We start from the raw sequence: 18,587 nt of genomic DNA, 5'->3' as shown, positions 1-18,587 counted from the left end.
TTTTTTGTCTCTTTTTTTGTCTGTCTGTGCTCGCCAGTCTCCGGGGAGGGAAGGGTGGATGTTGTAGGATGATTGTTTGTGTTTCTTTCTTTCTTCTTTCTCGTTTGTTCTGAAGAAACCAAAACAAATAATTGAATAATAATAATATTTGCTACTTTTCACACATTTTCCTTGGTGTTTTCTTTGATATTTACATTTAAAAATCTCAAATGGCAAGTTAGCACAATCAGCAGGAGAGTTCACACAATGGTGAGTGGATTTTCCTTTCCTCAGTGTCTCATGGTCGTTATCATCTTGTCCAAAAGAAATGCAGCAACATTGTAAAAATACCTAAAATTGCCTAAATTATTATACATTGTTCACAAAGCTGACATGAAGGCAGCTGGACAGGTCTGCGCCTTCTAGATTACAAAGTCCCTGTTTTCAGTATGTTAATCCAAAAAGTGTGGGTGAATGAATCCTTTAAATGACAGAAAAGTACAAGACATTTTAAAATTGTGATTAGTGGTTATTTTCTGAAAAAAGAAAAACAACAAACCATGTTTCACTTCAGATTATATAAATATTTATTTCATTTCAGCTCTGGTATATCCACATGCATGCTAAACATGGTGGTAAAGAAGTTCTCCTTAGTGTTCAGAACCGATTATATAGAGTCTGAAAACAGTCCGTATCAAAGATAGCTAGCTTAAGTAGTTACTTGTTCGAGAATTCCTTCACAAGACCCATTTGTCATTAGAGAGACAATTACCAAAACAAGACAAGCACATTGTTTTTGTTTAGCTCTCAGCACTCCTGAAGGGACAGCAGAGCAATGTAACATTTAGAAAAGGCAAACAATATGAGAATTGTATCATTTCGGGTAATCCTTCATCCCTCCAACCATAAATAGTCCTTCATTTTGTTCCACAACCTCAGTAGGTTTGATTAAACCAGTCTTTACAACAGTTTAAGTATCCTGTGTTAATACTCCTTATATCCGCTGTACATATATAAATATATATATTTTTGACATATTGTAGGTATGTGCAGGTCAAATGCAGTTTAATATGGTACTCCACTGTGGGAGAGAGTCTCTGAAATAGTTTCAAATATATTTAAATATTGTCAGCGTTTGTTTATTTAGATTTTCATGATACTGATTTGTTTTATGACAATGTGTCTTGTCATATTGAAAGTAATAATCTAAAGCATTTAGCTTGATTGGTTGTACTTGACATTATGCAATCGGTTTTATACCTACATGAACCTTGCCCCTTTTTCATGTTATGCCTGGTGAAGACTTGGTAGGATTTAAACGTTGCCTGTTCACTTCTAATAAACATTCGGGAGCTATGTCATAGTGTGCGGATAAGCTCTGCTTTCCCCTTAATCAACAAAACTATTACATTTCAGTTAAAAACCTATAATGCACAATAACTGATCTAACAGGTCAAATATGTTTTCAAAACCTGGATATCACTTCTTTCTGAGACATGTCCTGTCCTTTCCACATGAGTAGGAACCCTGTAAGTATAGTCAATGATAAGGAAACAAACAACAGTTCAAGATTTGACACAGCGCTCCGGAATCTAGCGGAACATGTGTGAGCCATGAGAGGTAAGATCTCATTCCTGTACACGTTAGCAGCTATTTACAGATCACAATAACCATGGGGACAAGCCATGTTAGTGAGATACCATGTATACAGGATGGCCCTGCTCTGTTTCAGAGTTCTAGGTAAAAAGGTTTCAAAGTACTTTGAAATCATTCAAGTTATATGTTAAATATAGCAAGTTTGCACAAGAAACTTGTAAGAACTGTAAATGCAAATTGACTCTCAGGTTTCATAACACACTGTCATCAATTCATGCATAGAGGAACTGGACTGAGAACACAATGACTACATAACATACTGATAAAGATCACGGTGTGTTCGTGAAATATTAAAATCACATTTAAAAAAATGCTTAAATAAAACCAAAGCCTGCAGTAAGAACTCCATGAATTCAAAAGTACTGATTAATAAACATGGATATTGATGAAGGTCTATCAATCAATGACCTGATAGAAAAACTGAGTCGTAGCTCAGTGCCTGGACTCTGCTTCTATTAACACAGGATATTATATTCAATATGCATGTCTGCTACCTGTCGGAAGTTATACTGAGTTCTTTGATATTGGCTGATTGTAATTTTTTGAACACAACTAGGAAAGAAGAGTGATGAAAGAACAGAATGTGGCTGTAGAATTGGAGGCACTGGTCCCAGATTCAGTCCTGCTTCAACAACAAAAAAATAGCGCTGTGACGTCCTTTAAATGTCCATGAGCGCGTCGTTCATCATCGTCTTTCTCCTCTCTGTACCTTACACTCTCCATCCTGTCCATTTCAAGGGTTGGACTGAGCAGAGCAGTGTATGTGGAGTGTGTGTATGTGTGTAAATTCAACTATTTGTACACACAAATGCTGCATTGGGAGTGTGAAGCATCTCAATGTCCAGGTTTACTTGTGGAACCTTTGAAGGGTGGAGTCATCAAACAGTGGGTTCTTCACCTCCATTTCTCCAGTCTAAAGATGGACAGAGAGAGAGGAACACATTCTGGGTAACAGTTCATTATCATAAATACTTTTATTTTTATTTATTTTTTTATAGGAATTAGATCTATGGAGTATAGTATAACTAATATGTATTTAAAATATATTACTATTATTAAATAATGCTCACATTTACAGTATATCTAGTAATATGTCATCCAGCATCAGTAACTTTATTATTAGTATTTAATCATGTTATTGACAGGTTCAGTGATGTTTGATGATGGGGGACATAGATGATTACATTTTCTAAAATATCTTTGAAGCTGAAAACATTTGATATATCACCTTTCAAAAGATACAGTGGGGCAAAAAAGTATTTAGTCAGCCACCAATTGTGCAAGTTCTCCCACTTAAAAAGATGAGAGAGGCTTCTCATTTTGTCTCTCATAGTTGAAGTGTACCTATGATGAAAATTACAGGCCTCTCTCATCTTTTTAAGTGGGAGAACTTGCACAATTGGTGGCTGACTAAATACTTTTTTGCCCCACTGTACCCAGCCCCAGCTTTGGACCTTTTTCTTTCAGAGCAGACTTTTTAGGCTCTATCTTATTTCCGTCGTAAAGCAGCGCACAACGCAGCGCACAACGCGGCGCACAACGCGGCGCACAACGGTCATTGGTAGTTTCAGACCACCGTGTGTAAGTAATGTACTCGCGCCCATGGGCGTGTTAGTCCTAAAATGAGGTGTGGGCAGGCCTTGTTGGCGCATTCCTATCTTGATGCAGAAGAAAGCGATTGCGCAACCAACAAAAACCTGGTCTAAAGTCAATGGCACAGTATTTTTCTGCTATTTACAGGGTGCATTTTTCAGATAAGTAAGTAAGATTAGTGATGGGCAGATTGAGAGGGAGAGAGAGAGAGAGAGAGAGAGAGAGAGAGAGAGAGAGAGAGAGAGAGAGAGAGAGGGAGAGAGGGAGAGAGAGAGGGATAGAGGGAGAGCGAGAGCGAGAGCGAGAGCGAGAGCGAGAGCGAGAGCGAGAGACAGTACTCTTAAATGTCTGCAGTGGAAATTCAGATCATATCTAGTGTTTTGGTTCATGTCCATACGGGTTATATATGGTTCTGTACTGAACCAAAAGTGTTTGAAGGAAACACAACTAACGTAACAAATCCTTTAATTCTGGCCACTTGGGGGCAGCAGAACAAGCAGAAAACATCTTGCATCTGTGTGTGGTATGCCCGAGAGGAAAGCGCTCCAGATGGTCATCACCACTGCCCAGAACATCATTGGCTGGCCTCTCCCCTCCCTGGAAGATCTTTATAGTTCCAGCTGCCTCAAAAAAGCCCAGGGCATACTAAAAGATCCATCTCACCCCAGACACTATGTTTCAGGACAATGAAAACACGGACACAGACTCAAACTGTTTTTATCCAAAAGCCATAACTGCGCTACTTGAGTATTACGAATGATTCGTGCAGTGAATACCTCGTATGTGTGGTATGTCTGTGTTTGTGTGTCTTTACTTTCTTTTTATATATTTTTATAGTGACTTTTAGGGGCTCTTTTACATTTATTTATTCACCTGTTTGCACTTTTGCTGATGTTTTGCACTGATAGGACTGTATCCAATTTCGTTGTAAATGTACAATGACAATAAAAGACTATTCTAACTTACACATATCACCTACATTTATACTGTACGCAGAAACAGAGCAATATTCACATTCATTAGGAGTCATGTTTGTGTCCACCTGATGGATGTAAGTCTAATATTCACTCTCTTTTTAGCTCTGGTGGTCTCCATCAATTCCTGAGAAAAATATCTACTTCTTTAACATTACTTACGTTGTCTGCTGTTTGGTGCAAAGCAACTGAGCCTTTTCACACTTGCCTTGATTGTGAGCTAGAAAATAAAAAAAAGCTACCAAAAGCTAAAATGCTCCCTAGAGCTGAGGGAGTAATTGTGTGTTTGTCATTATGAGAGACATATTTCACATTACACATGGCCATTTGAGCCATTGTTAATTAAAAAAAAAGATTGATCAGTGCAGCTTTACATTATTTTACATCATGGCTTAAAATACCATATAATATTTAGTTATTTGCCATAATTTTATTCCTGATTTCTGGTTAAGGGCTTCCTACTGACAGCATTGATTCAGCATTGAATTATGCTGAGCTGATGATAGACAGTCTAACTTACAATAAAAGTTGAGATACTGTAATAACGCAGCATTTACTCACAGGTGCCAATCCAGGACACTCATACACTGTGAAATCTCCGTCCTCGTTCTCCTCATCGGTCGATGCTCCTGAGTCAGGAACTTTTGGATCATCCCTTTGTCTACACACAGAGACACACACAGTCATAAAAATATTCAGAGGATAACACAGATTCGATGAGGCAGAAAGGGACAAGAGACAAGAGGCAGGAGACACACATGCCCAGGATGAGCGCGTCTGGGCTCGGGGGGTGACTCACTTCTCTAGGGAGAGCATCTGCTGCTTCTGGTGCTGGTAGTGGTACATCTGGGCACTGTGGGCCAGCTTCTTGTCCCCAGGCTGAAACACACGGAGGGGCAGAGGGGACATTAGAAACTCAGTGGTATAAATGGGTGGTGATGGCGTAGTGGATATAACGCATGCCTTTGGTGTGGGAGATCCGGGTTCGATTCCCATCAACCAATGTGTCCCTGAGTCCCCTGAGCAAGACACTTAACCCCTAGCTGCTCCAGAGGTGTGCAACCTCTGATATACAGCAATTGTAAGTCGCTTTGGATAAAAGTGTCAGCTAAATTACATGTAATGTAATATATTCATCCACATTGCGTTTGTCCTTTTGTGCTGCCCAGCAAGAAATTGTTGGATCACATTGTTAAGGAGGTGTCCAACAGTAACCCAAAAAAGTATAAAATGTATGATATGCTGGCTTATTTAAAACTTTCTCTGTTTTCTGTGTTAAAAGAGCTCTGAAGAGTTTTAAACTGACAACACATAGATTTAGATTATTTTGTAGCAGACAACAGTTAACAACAGTTCAACTTTCATTTTGGCACTGTATTTCCAGGTTCTGGTAAACCATTATACAGAATAAGAATATACTCAACATCAAAATGCTTTGGGCAGGGATGTATTACATTGACTGAGCTCCGGCACCCACCTCCGTATTTCACTAAATAACCAGGTCTATTACTTTTTCTTCAACGCCAAATCGTTTTGTCTGTTATCACGGTGACTCGGTGAAACGCCTGCAGGCACGAAAGAGCGGGTTTCGTTGTCGCCTAAACTATTTACTCGTTCAGAGAAATTTGCTAGCATGTCGGCAGCTAATGGAGTGGTGGCTAACGGAGCAACTGAAGTGAAAACGTTCTCTAATATGGAGGAATTAATCGACCGGGTCTTGGAGAAAAGGCTAAGTGTGCTTAAATCAGTGATCTACAGCGCAGTGAAGGGAGTGCTGGCCAAAATTAATGCCTCGCAACAACAGGGGGCAGAACCTGAGATGCAGGAAATCATGGTATGTGAACCGGACCAATCTGACTGCGTCACATTTACGATCCAGCGGCTTCGGATGCCTGAAGGGATACAACACGAGCTGCACGCTAAACACAACTCGGACATGTTCATCTGCTGCGCTGCCCTGGGAGCGACCCATGGAGGGAGAGAGTTCGCCTTCGCTGCTATATGCACGGATCACCCCATGCCACGAGGAACCGGAGGGTGGCGGTGGGACTTTACGTTCGATGCCGGGGCCGCGACTGGAAGACTCGTCACCTGTGGACTAACGGTATTTGGGCCACTGTACCGAGATTGACTGGTGGACGCTGTGTGTCTTTTGGAACCAACCGTTGAAGGGACATCTAACCAGACTGTAAGAAATGTTGAATGCTGGCTACTCAGTCTACAAGCTATACTTTTGAGGACACTTAATCAGGCTGAAAAAAAGGGAACATGATGAATCCTGAGGCGCTATGTAAATTTCGTAACTAAGCTTTAAAGGGACACCAGGGTTTCCCGCAGAAAATTTGTTAGTTAAGGTGGTAGGGTTGGCACTCACTCAAAGCAGATAGTATGCGTGAAATAAACACAGGACACGTAATTTCACTGTAACTACGCTAACTAACCGTGTGTTGTGAACCGCGTGTAGTGATTAAAAAAAACAGACAACAGCTGTGTCTCAAAGACTGGGCAACAGCCGGGACATTGAGAATCCACGCACGAGAGGTGATGATAGTTCCAGTCACTTCGTCATGTATTCATTTCGTTGAAACAAGAGAAGAAAGCCTCACTGATGTGAAGAACAGGACAGAGATACATATATAAATGCTCTCTGCCTGCCATATGCCAACACTCCGGTAAGTCCATCAACCTGTCTCTGCCCGGGCATGCCCTAGCTGCCCGCACATTTGTTGACAAACTCAGACGCGCACGCAACGGTGAAATGGCGATTTATCCCTTTAAATGTGAATAAACGACAGTTACACTCACGCTCTTTCCGTTGTGATTAGTGGTATCTTGACAACTCGCCGTTACGTTGTTTACCTGTGACTGCGTTGATGTGACTTGTACATTACAGCACAGAGTAACACGGTGGATATTAGAATTTTCTTTTGAAGACTTAATTAAGGCAGCAGGCGCATGTTAAGGCGGGCCGCCTAAACTGGAAAGTGCTGCGGGAAACCCTGGACACTTAACCAGAAAGAAAATACATGATAAATACTGGCTGGCAATCCTAAGGATACTGTATGCAAGTTTCGGAGCCAAGCTTTAAAAGGACACTTAACCAGACTGAAAATACATGATAAATGCTGGCTGGTCAGTTTACAGTCTATGTTTGTTAACATTTAAGCTAGACTGAAAGAACATGAGGGATACGGTCTGTTCAGCTCATAGTCTGCTTATTGTTCCAACTAGATAGGTCTGTTTTTCACATAGCTTAGTCCAGAAATTGTTCATGTTTACCATAGGAATTCACTAGACCTGTTTCAATTAACCTGTGTCTTAAGACAGGAGGTGTAGTTTTGAGCTGGAGTTTTGCGCAAACTGCGCTTGATGTGGTCACGCATGTTACAAATAGGGGAGGGGGTCTGCGGTCTCAGAGGATTGCTCAGAGCTAACAGTTCACCCTTTGCTACAGATTTGTCAGCAAAATCCGGTAGGTTACTCGAGACACTTATGCGTTTAAATTTTGAAGATGGCTGAGCTTTCAATCCTTTCAGTTAACATCAGGGGGCTAAATGGGCCGATCAAACGAGCTAAATTCCTGGACTATTTAAGAAAGAAAAACATAGACGTGGCGCTTATACAGGAGTCACATTTACGTAAGAGATATAAATTGTCTACAAAATAAATACAGTGACGACACCAAAACCAAGGGCTCCATCGTGTTGCTGTCGCGGAAATGTGCACTCACCGTAGACAAAAGCAGTAAAGACTTATCAGGCAGGATATAACCAATGAATTGCTCTCTCTTAACCACTATTCACTAATCATAGGGGGAGACATGAATGCAGTACTTGATTTAAATCAGGATAGATCAGGGGTCAATCACACGAAAGCCCAAAAACGCATATCGGACATGTTTAAAGCAGTTGTGGAATCCCACCATCTTACAGATATATGGAGGATGCACAATCCTACTAGCAAGGATTACACCTTCTTTCCCACACGCCACCTCACCCACTCCCGCATTGATTATATGTTGTGCTCCAGTGAGTTTAAGACAATGTTTCACACGATAGCAATAGAACCAGCAATTCTGTCTGATCACAATGTGCTGATAACCATATTCTGTTGTGATATGTTAGGAGAAAGATCTAGGAGATGGCAATTTAATAATTCCCTTCTCCAGAACACAGCTTTTGATACAGAATTTAGAACCAAACTGGCTGAATTTATATCAATTAATACCGACTCAGTTTCTGACCCTGCATATACATGGCAAGCAACTAAAGGATTTATTAGAGATTTTACATCCTCCTTTGCGGTCACTTTGAAGAGGAAAAGAGAGGCAAGGATAGCGGAGTTGGAAGAACGCTGTAAATCGTTAGAGCAATCTCTTAAGACTTGTTTTTCTAAATCTACACAAACTCTTCTAGTCACAAGTCGAACAGAGCTGAATGATCTACTAAGAAGGAGAGCTGAGTTCATAATGCACAGAGTGAGGCAAAATTTAATGGCTGTAAACCAAGCAAATTACTTGCTCTGAAATTAAAACAAAGCAAATCCAGAGCTACTATCAACAGCATCCGCACAGACCGAGGTACCTCAACAAATCCTAAGAATATCAGCGCCACTTTTCAAACCTTTTACTCAAAGTTGTATGAGTCCTCCTGCAACCCGGATCTGACACAGTGCCAGAAGTTCCTAAAAGAACTAAACTTGCCTGTTCTCGACCCAGAAGAGGCAGAAGAACTGGGTCAACCGATAACCTTAGATCAGCATTAAAAACAGTTAAAAAAGGAAAAACACCAGGGTTGGATGGAATTCCATCAGAACTTCTTCTACAGTATTTAGACATATTAGGACCTACCGCTTTAACTTCAGCCATAGAGAAGGGTACTTTCCACCAACAAACCAACACCGCGCTGATTTCCGTTATGCCAAAGAAGGGTAAAGATGCTACGGATTGCTCAAATTACAGGCCCATCAGCCTCATCGGGACTGATATTAAGCTTTATTTCAAAGTCCTGGCTCTCCGCTTAGAGCGCTTTATCGAGAAGCTAGTCCACTCTGACCAATCAGGTTTTATACCCAAGCGTAATGCTGCAAACAATATACGTAGACTATTTCATGTAATAGAAGCCAAAAACCTTCCAACAACAGCAGCGGTTTTATCAGTGGACGCAGAAAAGGCTTTCGACCGCCTAGAGTGGAACTACTAGTTGGCAAGTAATGGTGAGGCTTGGTTTGGGGGGCCAAATTCATTGACATGGTGCATACTTTATATGCGAATCCCACGGCCATAATCTTAACCAATGAACTGCACTCTCAGCCGTTTCCATTAAGCGGGGCTCGCGACAGGGATGTCCGCCATCCCCCATGCCATTTGCAATCTCTCTTGAACAGTTAGCCCAAGCCATAAGGCAAGATAAAATCTGCAATATCCAGATTAAATCCAGTAGCAGCTCAATATCATTATTTGCAGACGATATTTTGTTGTACATTGCTGATCTTGAGGACTCTATTCCAAAAATTTGGCACATTACATACTTGTCTGGTAACAAACCCTTTGCTTGTAAGCAGTGGAGAGACAGAGGCATTTATACTGTAAACCAGTTATTCAATGAGAAAGGTATGTTGAGTTTTGAAGACCTAAGAGCTAGTTTTGAGGTCCCCAGGACATCCTTCTTCTTGTATCTGCGCTTAAGATCAGCCCTAAAATATTATGGAGTACCATGGGGAAACAGTCTTGAGGCGCACCCAGTCATTGAATGGTTTGTTGATTTTCCTGTGAGATGATTGGCGTCCAGGATATATGCTGAACTGTTGCGGGTATCTATAGAAGAACTCCCGAATGGCGGGGAGATGGGAGCGAGGGCTGAGCCCTGAGGGGAATGCAATTGATTGGGAGGCAGTTTGGGACAACATTTTCCATTGCTTCAAGAACCCAAATCACCAGCAGATCCACTTCGACTTCAAACGGTGCCAAATTTCGGTACCTGAGAGTAAGCACAAGCTTATCTGTCCTCTCTGCATGTTGACAGAGAGCAGAGGTCCCACACACACACACACACACACACACGCGCGCGCGCGGATGGAGCAAACTACGTCGGCTATGCAGTTTTGTTGAAGTCACAGAGAGTCACAGCAATCCCGATAAAGCGGTTTCAAGTGTGGTTACAGTTTTTCAAAACTTCATGCAGACACCATTCACTGCGATATGATATTAATGGCGAGCCGAAAGCAGTCGTGTTGGTGTTGACATTACACTTCCTCTGAGCAGGTACAACGGTGGTTTGTGTGCCCTGGGGACTGACTGACAGGCTGAGGTTGCAAGGCAACTTTATTTCGGTCCTAGTGACCTCAGCATCGCAAGAATTAGAGGAGAGTGACTAAGCAAGGTGTGATTTCTGTTTTTGTTTGTTTGTTTTGTTGAGAACGCAGAGGGTAGGGGGTGGGAGAGGGTTTTTGTTCTTGTTCAAATTGTATTTGTATGTTCTGTATGTTCTAAATATAAAAACAATAAAAAATGTATCTAAAAAATAAAAATAAAAAAAATAAAATAAGTACAGGAACCATTCACTGTTCACACATCGATGGCGCAGCATCGTGAGCAATTCAGGGTTCAGTGTCTTGCCAAAGGACACCTCGACATGGGACTGCAGGGCCAGGGATGGAACCACCAACCTTCCAATTGGTAGGTGACTACCACCTGAGCCATTATGTTCATTTTTCTCATAATAAGTTGTTTGCCTAATAGAAAATATGTGTAAACTTGTAGTATATGATATAAACAATTATTACACTTACTGCTTTTACTATCACTATAATGTGGTTTATGAGAAATATGAATTTTTGATGGTTAGCATTACATAGTTATCCAACATAACAATAGTTGTAATAGTAAAGTAGTAGTAGGAAAAAGCTGTAAACACAACATGGTGAAAGTGTCAACAAAAAGTTGCTCAGTTACAGATTCAGCAGACATAGAGCAACATTAGTTAGGGGTCCAAGCAGCGACGCACGCTGGAGCCCTATTGTTTTTCTTCTCATTATTCTTTCTTCTAGGGCTGGGTTTAAAAAAAACTAAACAATTTTCCAATTTAAATCCATTTTTCCATTTGAATAATACAAAATTGATTCATAAAATCCAAGAATCAATCTTTTTCAATGGAATCTAAGGAATCCATTGGTACCAACTATGTCATGCTAGTTTGTCAGGAAGGGGGTTAAATAACCCTCCAAAGTTAGGCTACATTTTGGTGAGGGCAAAAACTGGCATGGCCATTTTCAAAGGGGTCCCTCTGTCACCTCAAGATATCTGAATGAAAATGTCACTCAATACTCACTGATTGTAGAGTCTGTAGAGATGCACTTTATTGTGTGTTCATGTTAAATAAACAGTACATGTATGTAACCGCTTTGGGGTCAGTTCTTAATGTAAACATTGATACTTTTATGAATGTAGCAGGTTAGAGGGAATCACATTTTTAGATTGAATCACATTCAAATTTAAAGCTAAATTGGTATTGTAACTGAAATGTTCCTAACCTAACCTAATTGATATTGAATCAAAAATGAAATTTAATCTGGAAAAAAAATCTATTCGGGACCTTGTGATTTAGAATCAATTCGAAAAATCATTCACAATACCCAGCCCTACGGCGTAAGGCCATTATATTCACAAGCGTCTACTGTGTGAATTTCATTCATTTAATTTTTCTGTCAAAAGTGTTTGTGCAGCGAAAACCGTAAGACCTAGAAACATCAAAAATTGGCAGGTGGGTTGCAAATTCCAACCACTCCTTAGCCAAAGAAAATGACACTCATTAAGCGCTCGTTGTTTTCGTAATCTGTCAAGTCATCTGCATCTTTGTTCCAGTGGCCAATCGTCCCAAAACTTAGTCAGGATCATCCACAGGCTCCACTGATCTTAAGTTACGACATTTTTATACGTCAATTGTTATAATTATAAAACCCAATCAATTTTTATCAAAATAGCTACAAATGTAGTCATGTGAAACAAAGGTCATTAGCTACATCAAATGTTTCTAAAAGATTGACATAACTCAACAGAGCATCAGCATATAGTTATGACCATGATGGATTATTTTAAAGAAAATTAAGTTTTCCTTCTCGTCAGTTAATATATAAGAAACAAGCATCCAAATGCTCGTAATCTGCTATGACCCTGATCATTGCCGTTTGCTGAGAAATAAACGTTGCCTCTTTAGCTGCCTAAAGCTCCACTATGTTCAGACAGAACAAACAGATAGTCTCTAACTGTCGGTTTGGTGCTGAGCAGGTAGTGTACAGTTTCCAGAGCATTTCATTTTTGCTGAAAACCACTGCCTGCTGCTGCTGGTCCGTAAAACTAAAAACAATGGATGTAAGAGGCTAAAACACAACATAAAGCTGAGAACTGCAGGGAACTGCAGTGGGGTGATAAGTCTCTGTGGATAAGGCAGTACATGCGACTGCTTGTTGATCCATTGTTTAACTTAAACAAATGATAGTAGTAGTTTTCTGCATAGGTACACATAAAGATATCAGTGTTTAGAAAAACTGCATTGATTGAAAAGTGTTTTTACCATGTTTTGTCTCCCACCTGTCCAAGTACCCAAAGTAAGTTTCTTTGCATGTAACAAGGAAACAGATTACAGAAATGTTCTACTCACCAAATCAAAGGCTTGGTCTCTCATCAGTCTATATGCAGGGTAGTCCATCTTCTGAGTTAAACGCCCACCTTTCTGCAATCTGTAAAAAAGATTTAAAAAGTGACCCACTTGTAGATGGTGAATCAGAAATAAAGAGGTATACAGTACTTAATTTCTGATGTTTTTGAAAGCATTTGGAATTGACTGGCATGCATTGCTGTCTAGGTTTTACAAAATTATAAATCTGCAATACCAAGTTAGTGGAGCAGCACTTTAAATTATGATTTAAACTAAATGCTAAAGGACTAGATGCTGACCAATGCAAGTTTTTGATAGCTGATATCAACAACACAGTATACAGAATTTATTTTTGATTGAAGTAGAGCACAAATAATTGGAGGATTAATTAATTAGTTGATTGACAGGATATTACATTTGATAATTAATTGTTTTAAGCAAAAATGCAAAGAATTATTTGATTCCAACGGCTGAAATATGAATATTAACTAGTTTCCTTAGTCTTCTATGATGGTACACAGGATATCTTTGAAGACATTTCCTTGGGATCTAGGAAATTATAACAGGTATGTTTCTGACATTGAATAAACCAAGTAATCGATTTAATCAAGAAAGAAATTGGCAGATTAATCGGTAATGAAAGCTTGAAATGAAAATGAGTTTCAGCCCTAAATTGCAGAAGTCCATTGTCTAAAATCTATAAAATCAAATCTATATTGTCAAATCCTAAAAAGGGAGACTCCTAAAAGAGAGTTGCATGCAGTAGTGTAGAAAGGGAGGAATACATATCTTACCTGATCCAACAGGCCCCTGCTATGACCAAAGCCAGCGAACCTGCCACAATGAAGACACTGCTCATGACTGAGAAGAAATACAAACACACAGTAAGAAGGAGAGCACGCCATGTAGATCTGTTGGCATCAAATGATCTCTGACTCAAAGCTCCGTGTTTGAAGCAGAGTGCAGAGCTCGAAGAAGAGCTGCTGAAAAGTGTCGTGTCGGTTATGGCCCTGCAGGAATCAACAGTGAAAACAGCATTGATAACAATAATAGAGTGAGGCTAAGTGACACAGTACCATACCAGTTCTGTTCTATACAACCCCATAGCATATTTGAGGTTAGTCCGGAGATTTCAGAGCATGCTAGGAGAAAGTGCTAACATTTTGTTAGACAAAGAAGACCTTTGAATGCCTGTTGACGTCAAGATGGATGATGGACAGGGGTCACGTGACCGTCGCGAGGGATGTAGAAGGTTTCGATCATCGCCCCCCAAAATTGAATAAAATACATGTTTTACGCTACTTTTTAAAAGTTCCTGTCGACTTTTGGGTTTCTAATAGTATTTTACACACTGTGATGGCGGCAAACTCAAGAAAGGCGGCGGGTAAAGTGCCTGTAACTTCACGTTCTGTTGACAACGAGGAGCTAGCTGAGCTAGTTAAGCTAGCAGTTGCGGAAGCTTTCAAGGAGGCTATCCCTGCACTTGTTGAAGACGTGGTGTCTCAGTTGTCCATACAGACTGATGTTTCAAAGTGTATGGATTATGTGGAGAAGAGTGAGACTCGTTTGGCGGAGATAGACACCCGGCTTTCTGCGTCTACTACTATGTAGCAGCATCTGCATCGCTAGACACCAAAACTTGGGGTTCATTAGTAGTACTGAAGCGTAGTATCTCAATGAATATATTGGTATATTTGGTAGCGAGGATGGTAGGATTTCCTTTATTAAGACTATTATAGCTGGGCGCAAATTCGCTTTTATTTCTGTCTACGGTCCATCCCAGTATGAACCTCAGTTTTTCCCCAATTTAACTACAACCTTACTGCACCTCCAGGATTTTTCGCTTGTTCTTGGTGCAGATATGAATTCATTTGTAAACCTGACTTTGGATAAATCTGTTCACCGCTCTACGCCAGCCCAGTTACGTTCATCTAAAGATTTTCAGAACTTCCTGTCAACACTTAGCTTAACAGATCTTTACCGCACTATTAATCCTACATCTAAACATTACACTTTTTATTCTGCAAGGCATCAGACGTTTTCTAGAATAGACTATGTTTTAGCCTCAGCTGCATCTTTTTCGGAGATACATAATGTTGTCATCAAGTCCTGCTCTCTATCAGATCACAGTATTGTTTCTGCGCAAGTTACACTCCTGGGCACGCCTTCTAGGGCATCGCGTTGGCAGTTCAATGTTTCACTTCTCAAAAATTAAGATTTTTGTATCTTTTTTTTAAAGAAAGACTAAATACATTTTTAGAAATTAATACAGGCTCAGTACATGATCCCAGATCGTTATGGGATGCCATAAAGGGCTGTATCAGGGATTCCTCAACCGCGTTTTCATCTCACCTTAACAAAAGTAGACTAAGCAGGATAGTTGAACTGGAGAATGTCCTCACCCAGCTTGTGGCACAACAGCAAGTCGCATGCGTAGAGACTTAACAGGGAAGAATAGCTGTGACAAGGACTGAACTGAACTCTTTGTTAAGACGTAGAGCAGAGTTTTTGATGCACAGGACCAGAAGAACATATTATTTTAATGGAGCTAGACCAAGCCATCTTTTAGCTTTAAGACTGAGAAAACATGAAAAATATTCGAATATTATGGCCATTAAAACACCTCTGTGTACTTTGAGTGACCCCCGGGATATCAACACAGAATTCAAGATGTTTTACTCTACCCTTTATAAATCTGAAATCTCATTCGACACCAGTACATGTACAATTTTTTTTCAGGGACTCAATTTACCTTCTTTGTCTGACAATGACGCTGAATTGCTCAATGCCCCCATTTCCCTAGAAGGGTTAAGGTTAGCCCTTGCTAACATGAAGAAAGGCAAGTCCCCAGGGTGGGATGGAATTCCACCAGAGCTTTATCTTGCTTTTTGGGATTAACTGGGCTGACCATTATTGGATATGTTTAATACAGCTACTGGCAAAGGCAAATTCAATATTAGTGCTAACACAGCCATAATTACAGTGCTTCCCAAACCAAATAAAGATTTGACTCAATGTGGTAATTACAGACCTCTTTCCCTTCTTAATGGAGATATTAAATTATACGCTGAAGTGCTTGCAGCTCGATTAAACATAACGATCAAACCGGTTTTATTAAAACTCGACTAGCATCGGATAACGTGCGTCGCCTGCTGCACATTATTCATGCAGCAAGTAGCATAGACACGCCCTGCTCGGTTCTATCACAGAAAGCATTTGATAGGTTGGAATGGGACTATCTTTGGGCTACTTTGGATACATTTGGGCTAGGTGCACAATTCATTAGTATGGTAAAAAATGTATATGCAAATCCCTCGGCAATGGTCAACACTGGCAATTTTTGCTCTGCCCAGTTCCCAGTGTCTAGGGGAACTCGTCAGGGCTACCCTCTTTCGCTGCTACTATTTGCCCTCTCCCTCGAACCACTGGCCCAGAAAATCAGACAACATCCGTCAGTGCATCCCATCACATTTTGCAATACAAATCATCGGATATCATTTTATGCTGAAGATATCCTTCTCTACGTAGGCAACACAGGTTTCTCAGTTCCACATTTGCTTTCCACGTTTGATTCATTTAGCTTGTTTTCTGGTTACAAAATTAACTGGACAAAGTCAGCACTGATGCATTTAAATTCTGTTACATCTCAAACTCCCCTGCCCTCCCACATACCAATAGTCAAGAGTTTCAGTTATCTCGGCATTGATATCTTCCCTTCTTTGCCTTCTATTGCAGCACAAAACTTTCAAGGTACATACAAGCGTATAGAGAAGGACTTTGACCACTGGTCCAATCTCCCAAATTCACTTCAAGCCCGTATATCAATAGTTAAAATGGATGTACTACCTCGTGTTAATTTTTACTCATCTATGATTCCTCTTACTCGTCCTATTGGCTACACTCATTAATATCATAAATATCTAAATTCATATGGAAAGGAAAGAGGCCTCGTTTAAAACTCACAACTCTTCGAGACAAGGCACAGGGAGGGCTGGCTCTCTGGTACTTTTGGTCCTTTGTGTTACGCCCCCTATCTATTTGGTTCAATCCTGGTTCTTCAGTCTCTTGGAGACCAATTGAGGAAATTTTGTCGCTGCCTCACAGACTGCAGGATCTAGTGTATTCCAATATACCACTGAAAAAAGCCTAAATTACGTTTAGGCCCTATAATTTCATTTCTACTCACAACTTTCCATACTGTAATGAAACATGTGCGCGCACATCCTAAATGGCACAATCACTCCACAATTTTCAACAGTTTTTCACTTCTTAAAAAGGCAATATACCTTTTTCATTCCCACATTGGAAGAATATGGGAGTTTATGTTTTAAAAGACCTGTATTGTGACCATGGCTTAAGAGCCTTTAACGATTTACAGGCTAAGTATGATCTTCCGGGATCCTCTTTTTTTCTTCTACCTGCAGTTCAGGTCAGCCATGAAGGCATATGGTGTCCCATGGAGATCAGCACTCCCCACACATCCTCTTCATATAATATTAGCCTCAGTGGGACCAACACGAGGGAGGGTCTCTAAACTTCCTGGCAAACGATTACCAGTAGAAGCCACATGGCATAGGGACTTAGCTGCTTAGCTACACTTTCTGGTTTTAGTTTTGGATTGTCTTACATTGTATGTGTGTGTGTTAAGGGATAGGGGGGCTGAAGAAAAGAAAGGGCTAAAACTGTGATGTGTAATGTTGTTAATCTTGTGACTTTCTCAATAAAGAATTTATCAAAAAAAATAAATAAAAAATAAAAGATGGATGATGGACCATTTTTATTTCCACGATTGAAAATGAGGGCAGTTCAAGTTGATTACTTGCTGCTGCCTTGGTTGATATCTGGGAAATGACATCCTGGTATTTCCCAAGAATTTTCGATAAAATCTACTCCAAATTGGAAAAACGCTCACATAGCTCCCTTCTTCTCCAGGGGACATAGGGCAATGTGGAAAGTGTGCTATGGCGTCCTCCGTTGATAGTTTGGGACAGTAGGGAAACTGTAATGGGTCCCTGTGCTGGGTAGTGAGGAGCAGATGTTATCTTTGACCAGTCATTTGTAATATTTCATAGTTCTTAGACCCTCCCACATGCGTCTGGGGTTGCCCTACAGCAATTGTAGATCCACTTTCGTCCTGTAGTCCCTTGTTGCCTCCTTTACTACTCTTCTTACATTGTAGGCTGCTGCTTTAAAATTGTCCATGTTTCCAGACTGCAGTCTTAATTTGTTTGAATTCTAATTATTGTAACATATTTATCCCATATGTTATAAAAGCTCTTTATTCTAATACACCTGAAACCGCCTTTTTGTTACTTGGACAGCTGAGCACTAATGGTCTTCACAGGTCCCTTAAGTTCTGAGGAATGGAGAGCCGACCCAGGACCCCAATCCAAATCATACTCTCCGGTCTGTGTCAATATGTCTAATACCCAAATGGATCTGAACGGATCAGAACTCCGTATCAGCTATGAAGCAAGAAAATATTTTAGGAAACAACAATTACTTTTTGGAATTTGATTGACAGTACATTTGTTAGATTCTGTCGATCTATAAACCGGCTGGCTGCAGAATGTTTTATTGTTGGTGCAGTGGGTTAAAGCAGGAATTTCAATATTGTTGCTCTTTTCATCTGCAGCTGCTTGTTAATTGATAGCACGTATTGCTGCTCTAATGGTCAACGCTTCATATGTCTTATTGTCTTACTGTGTTTAGATTTAATGCGTCCTTGCTG

General features: G+C 40.3%; 1 protein-coding gene across 2 annotated transcripts in view; it reads right to left on the bottom strand.

Moving 5' to 3' along the window:
• Positions 1 to 556: 556 nt before the first annotated feature.
• npdc1b (neural proliferation, differentiation and control, 1b) overlaps positions 557 to 18,587 on the bottom strand; it is a 31,381-nt gene continuing 13,350 nt past the window's right edge. The window contains exons 5-9 of one of the 2 annotated variants that reach the window (XM_078249675.1): positions 13,651 to 13,717; positions 12,860 to 12,938; positions 5,002 to 5,081; positions 4,764 to 4,863; positions 557 to 2,548 (exon numbers count right to left, since the gene is read on the bottom strand). In XM_078249675.1, the coding sequence (XP_078105801.1) occupies positions 2,483 to 2,548; positions 4,764 to 4,863; positions 5,002 to 5,081; positions 12,860 to 12,938; positions 13,651 to 13,717 (392 nt within the window). In that variant the 3' untranslated portion in view covers positions 557 to 2,482. The remainder of the gene's footprint in view (positions 2,549 to 4,763; positions 4,864 to 5,001; positions 5,082 to 12,859; positions 12,939 to 13,650; positions 13,718 to 18,587) is intronic. The other variant, XM_078249676.1, reaches the window with a different exon arrangement.

Source organism: Sander vitreus, chromosome 5 (assembly GCF_031162955.1).
Source record: "Sander vitreus isolate 19-12246 chromosome 5, sanVit1, whole genome shotgun sequence".
In the NCBI taxonomy this organism is placed as follows: domain Eukaryota; kingdom Metazoa; phylum Chordata; class Actinopteri; order Perciformes; family Percidae; genus Sander; species Sander vitreus.
Note: the sequence above shows the minus strand (reverse complement) of the source record. Positions and strands in the feature narration are given on the sequence as shown.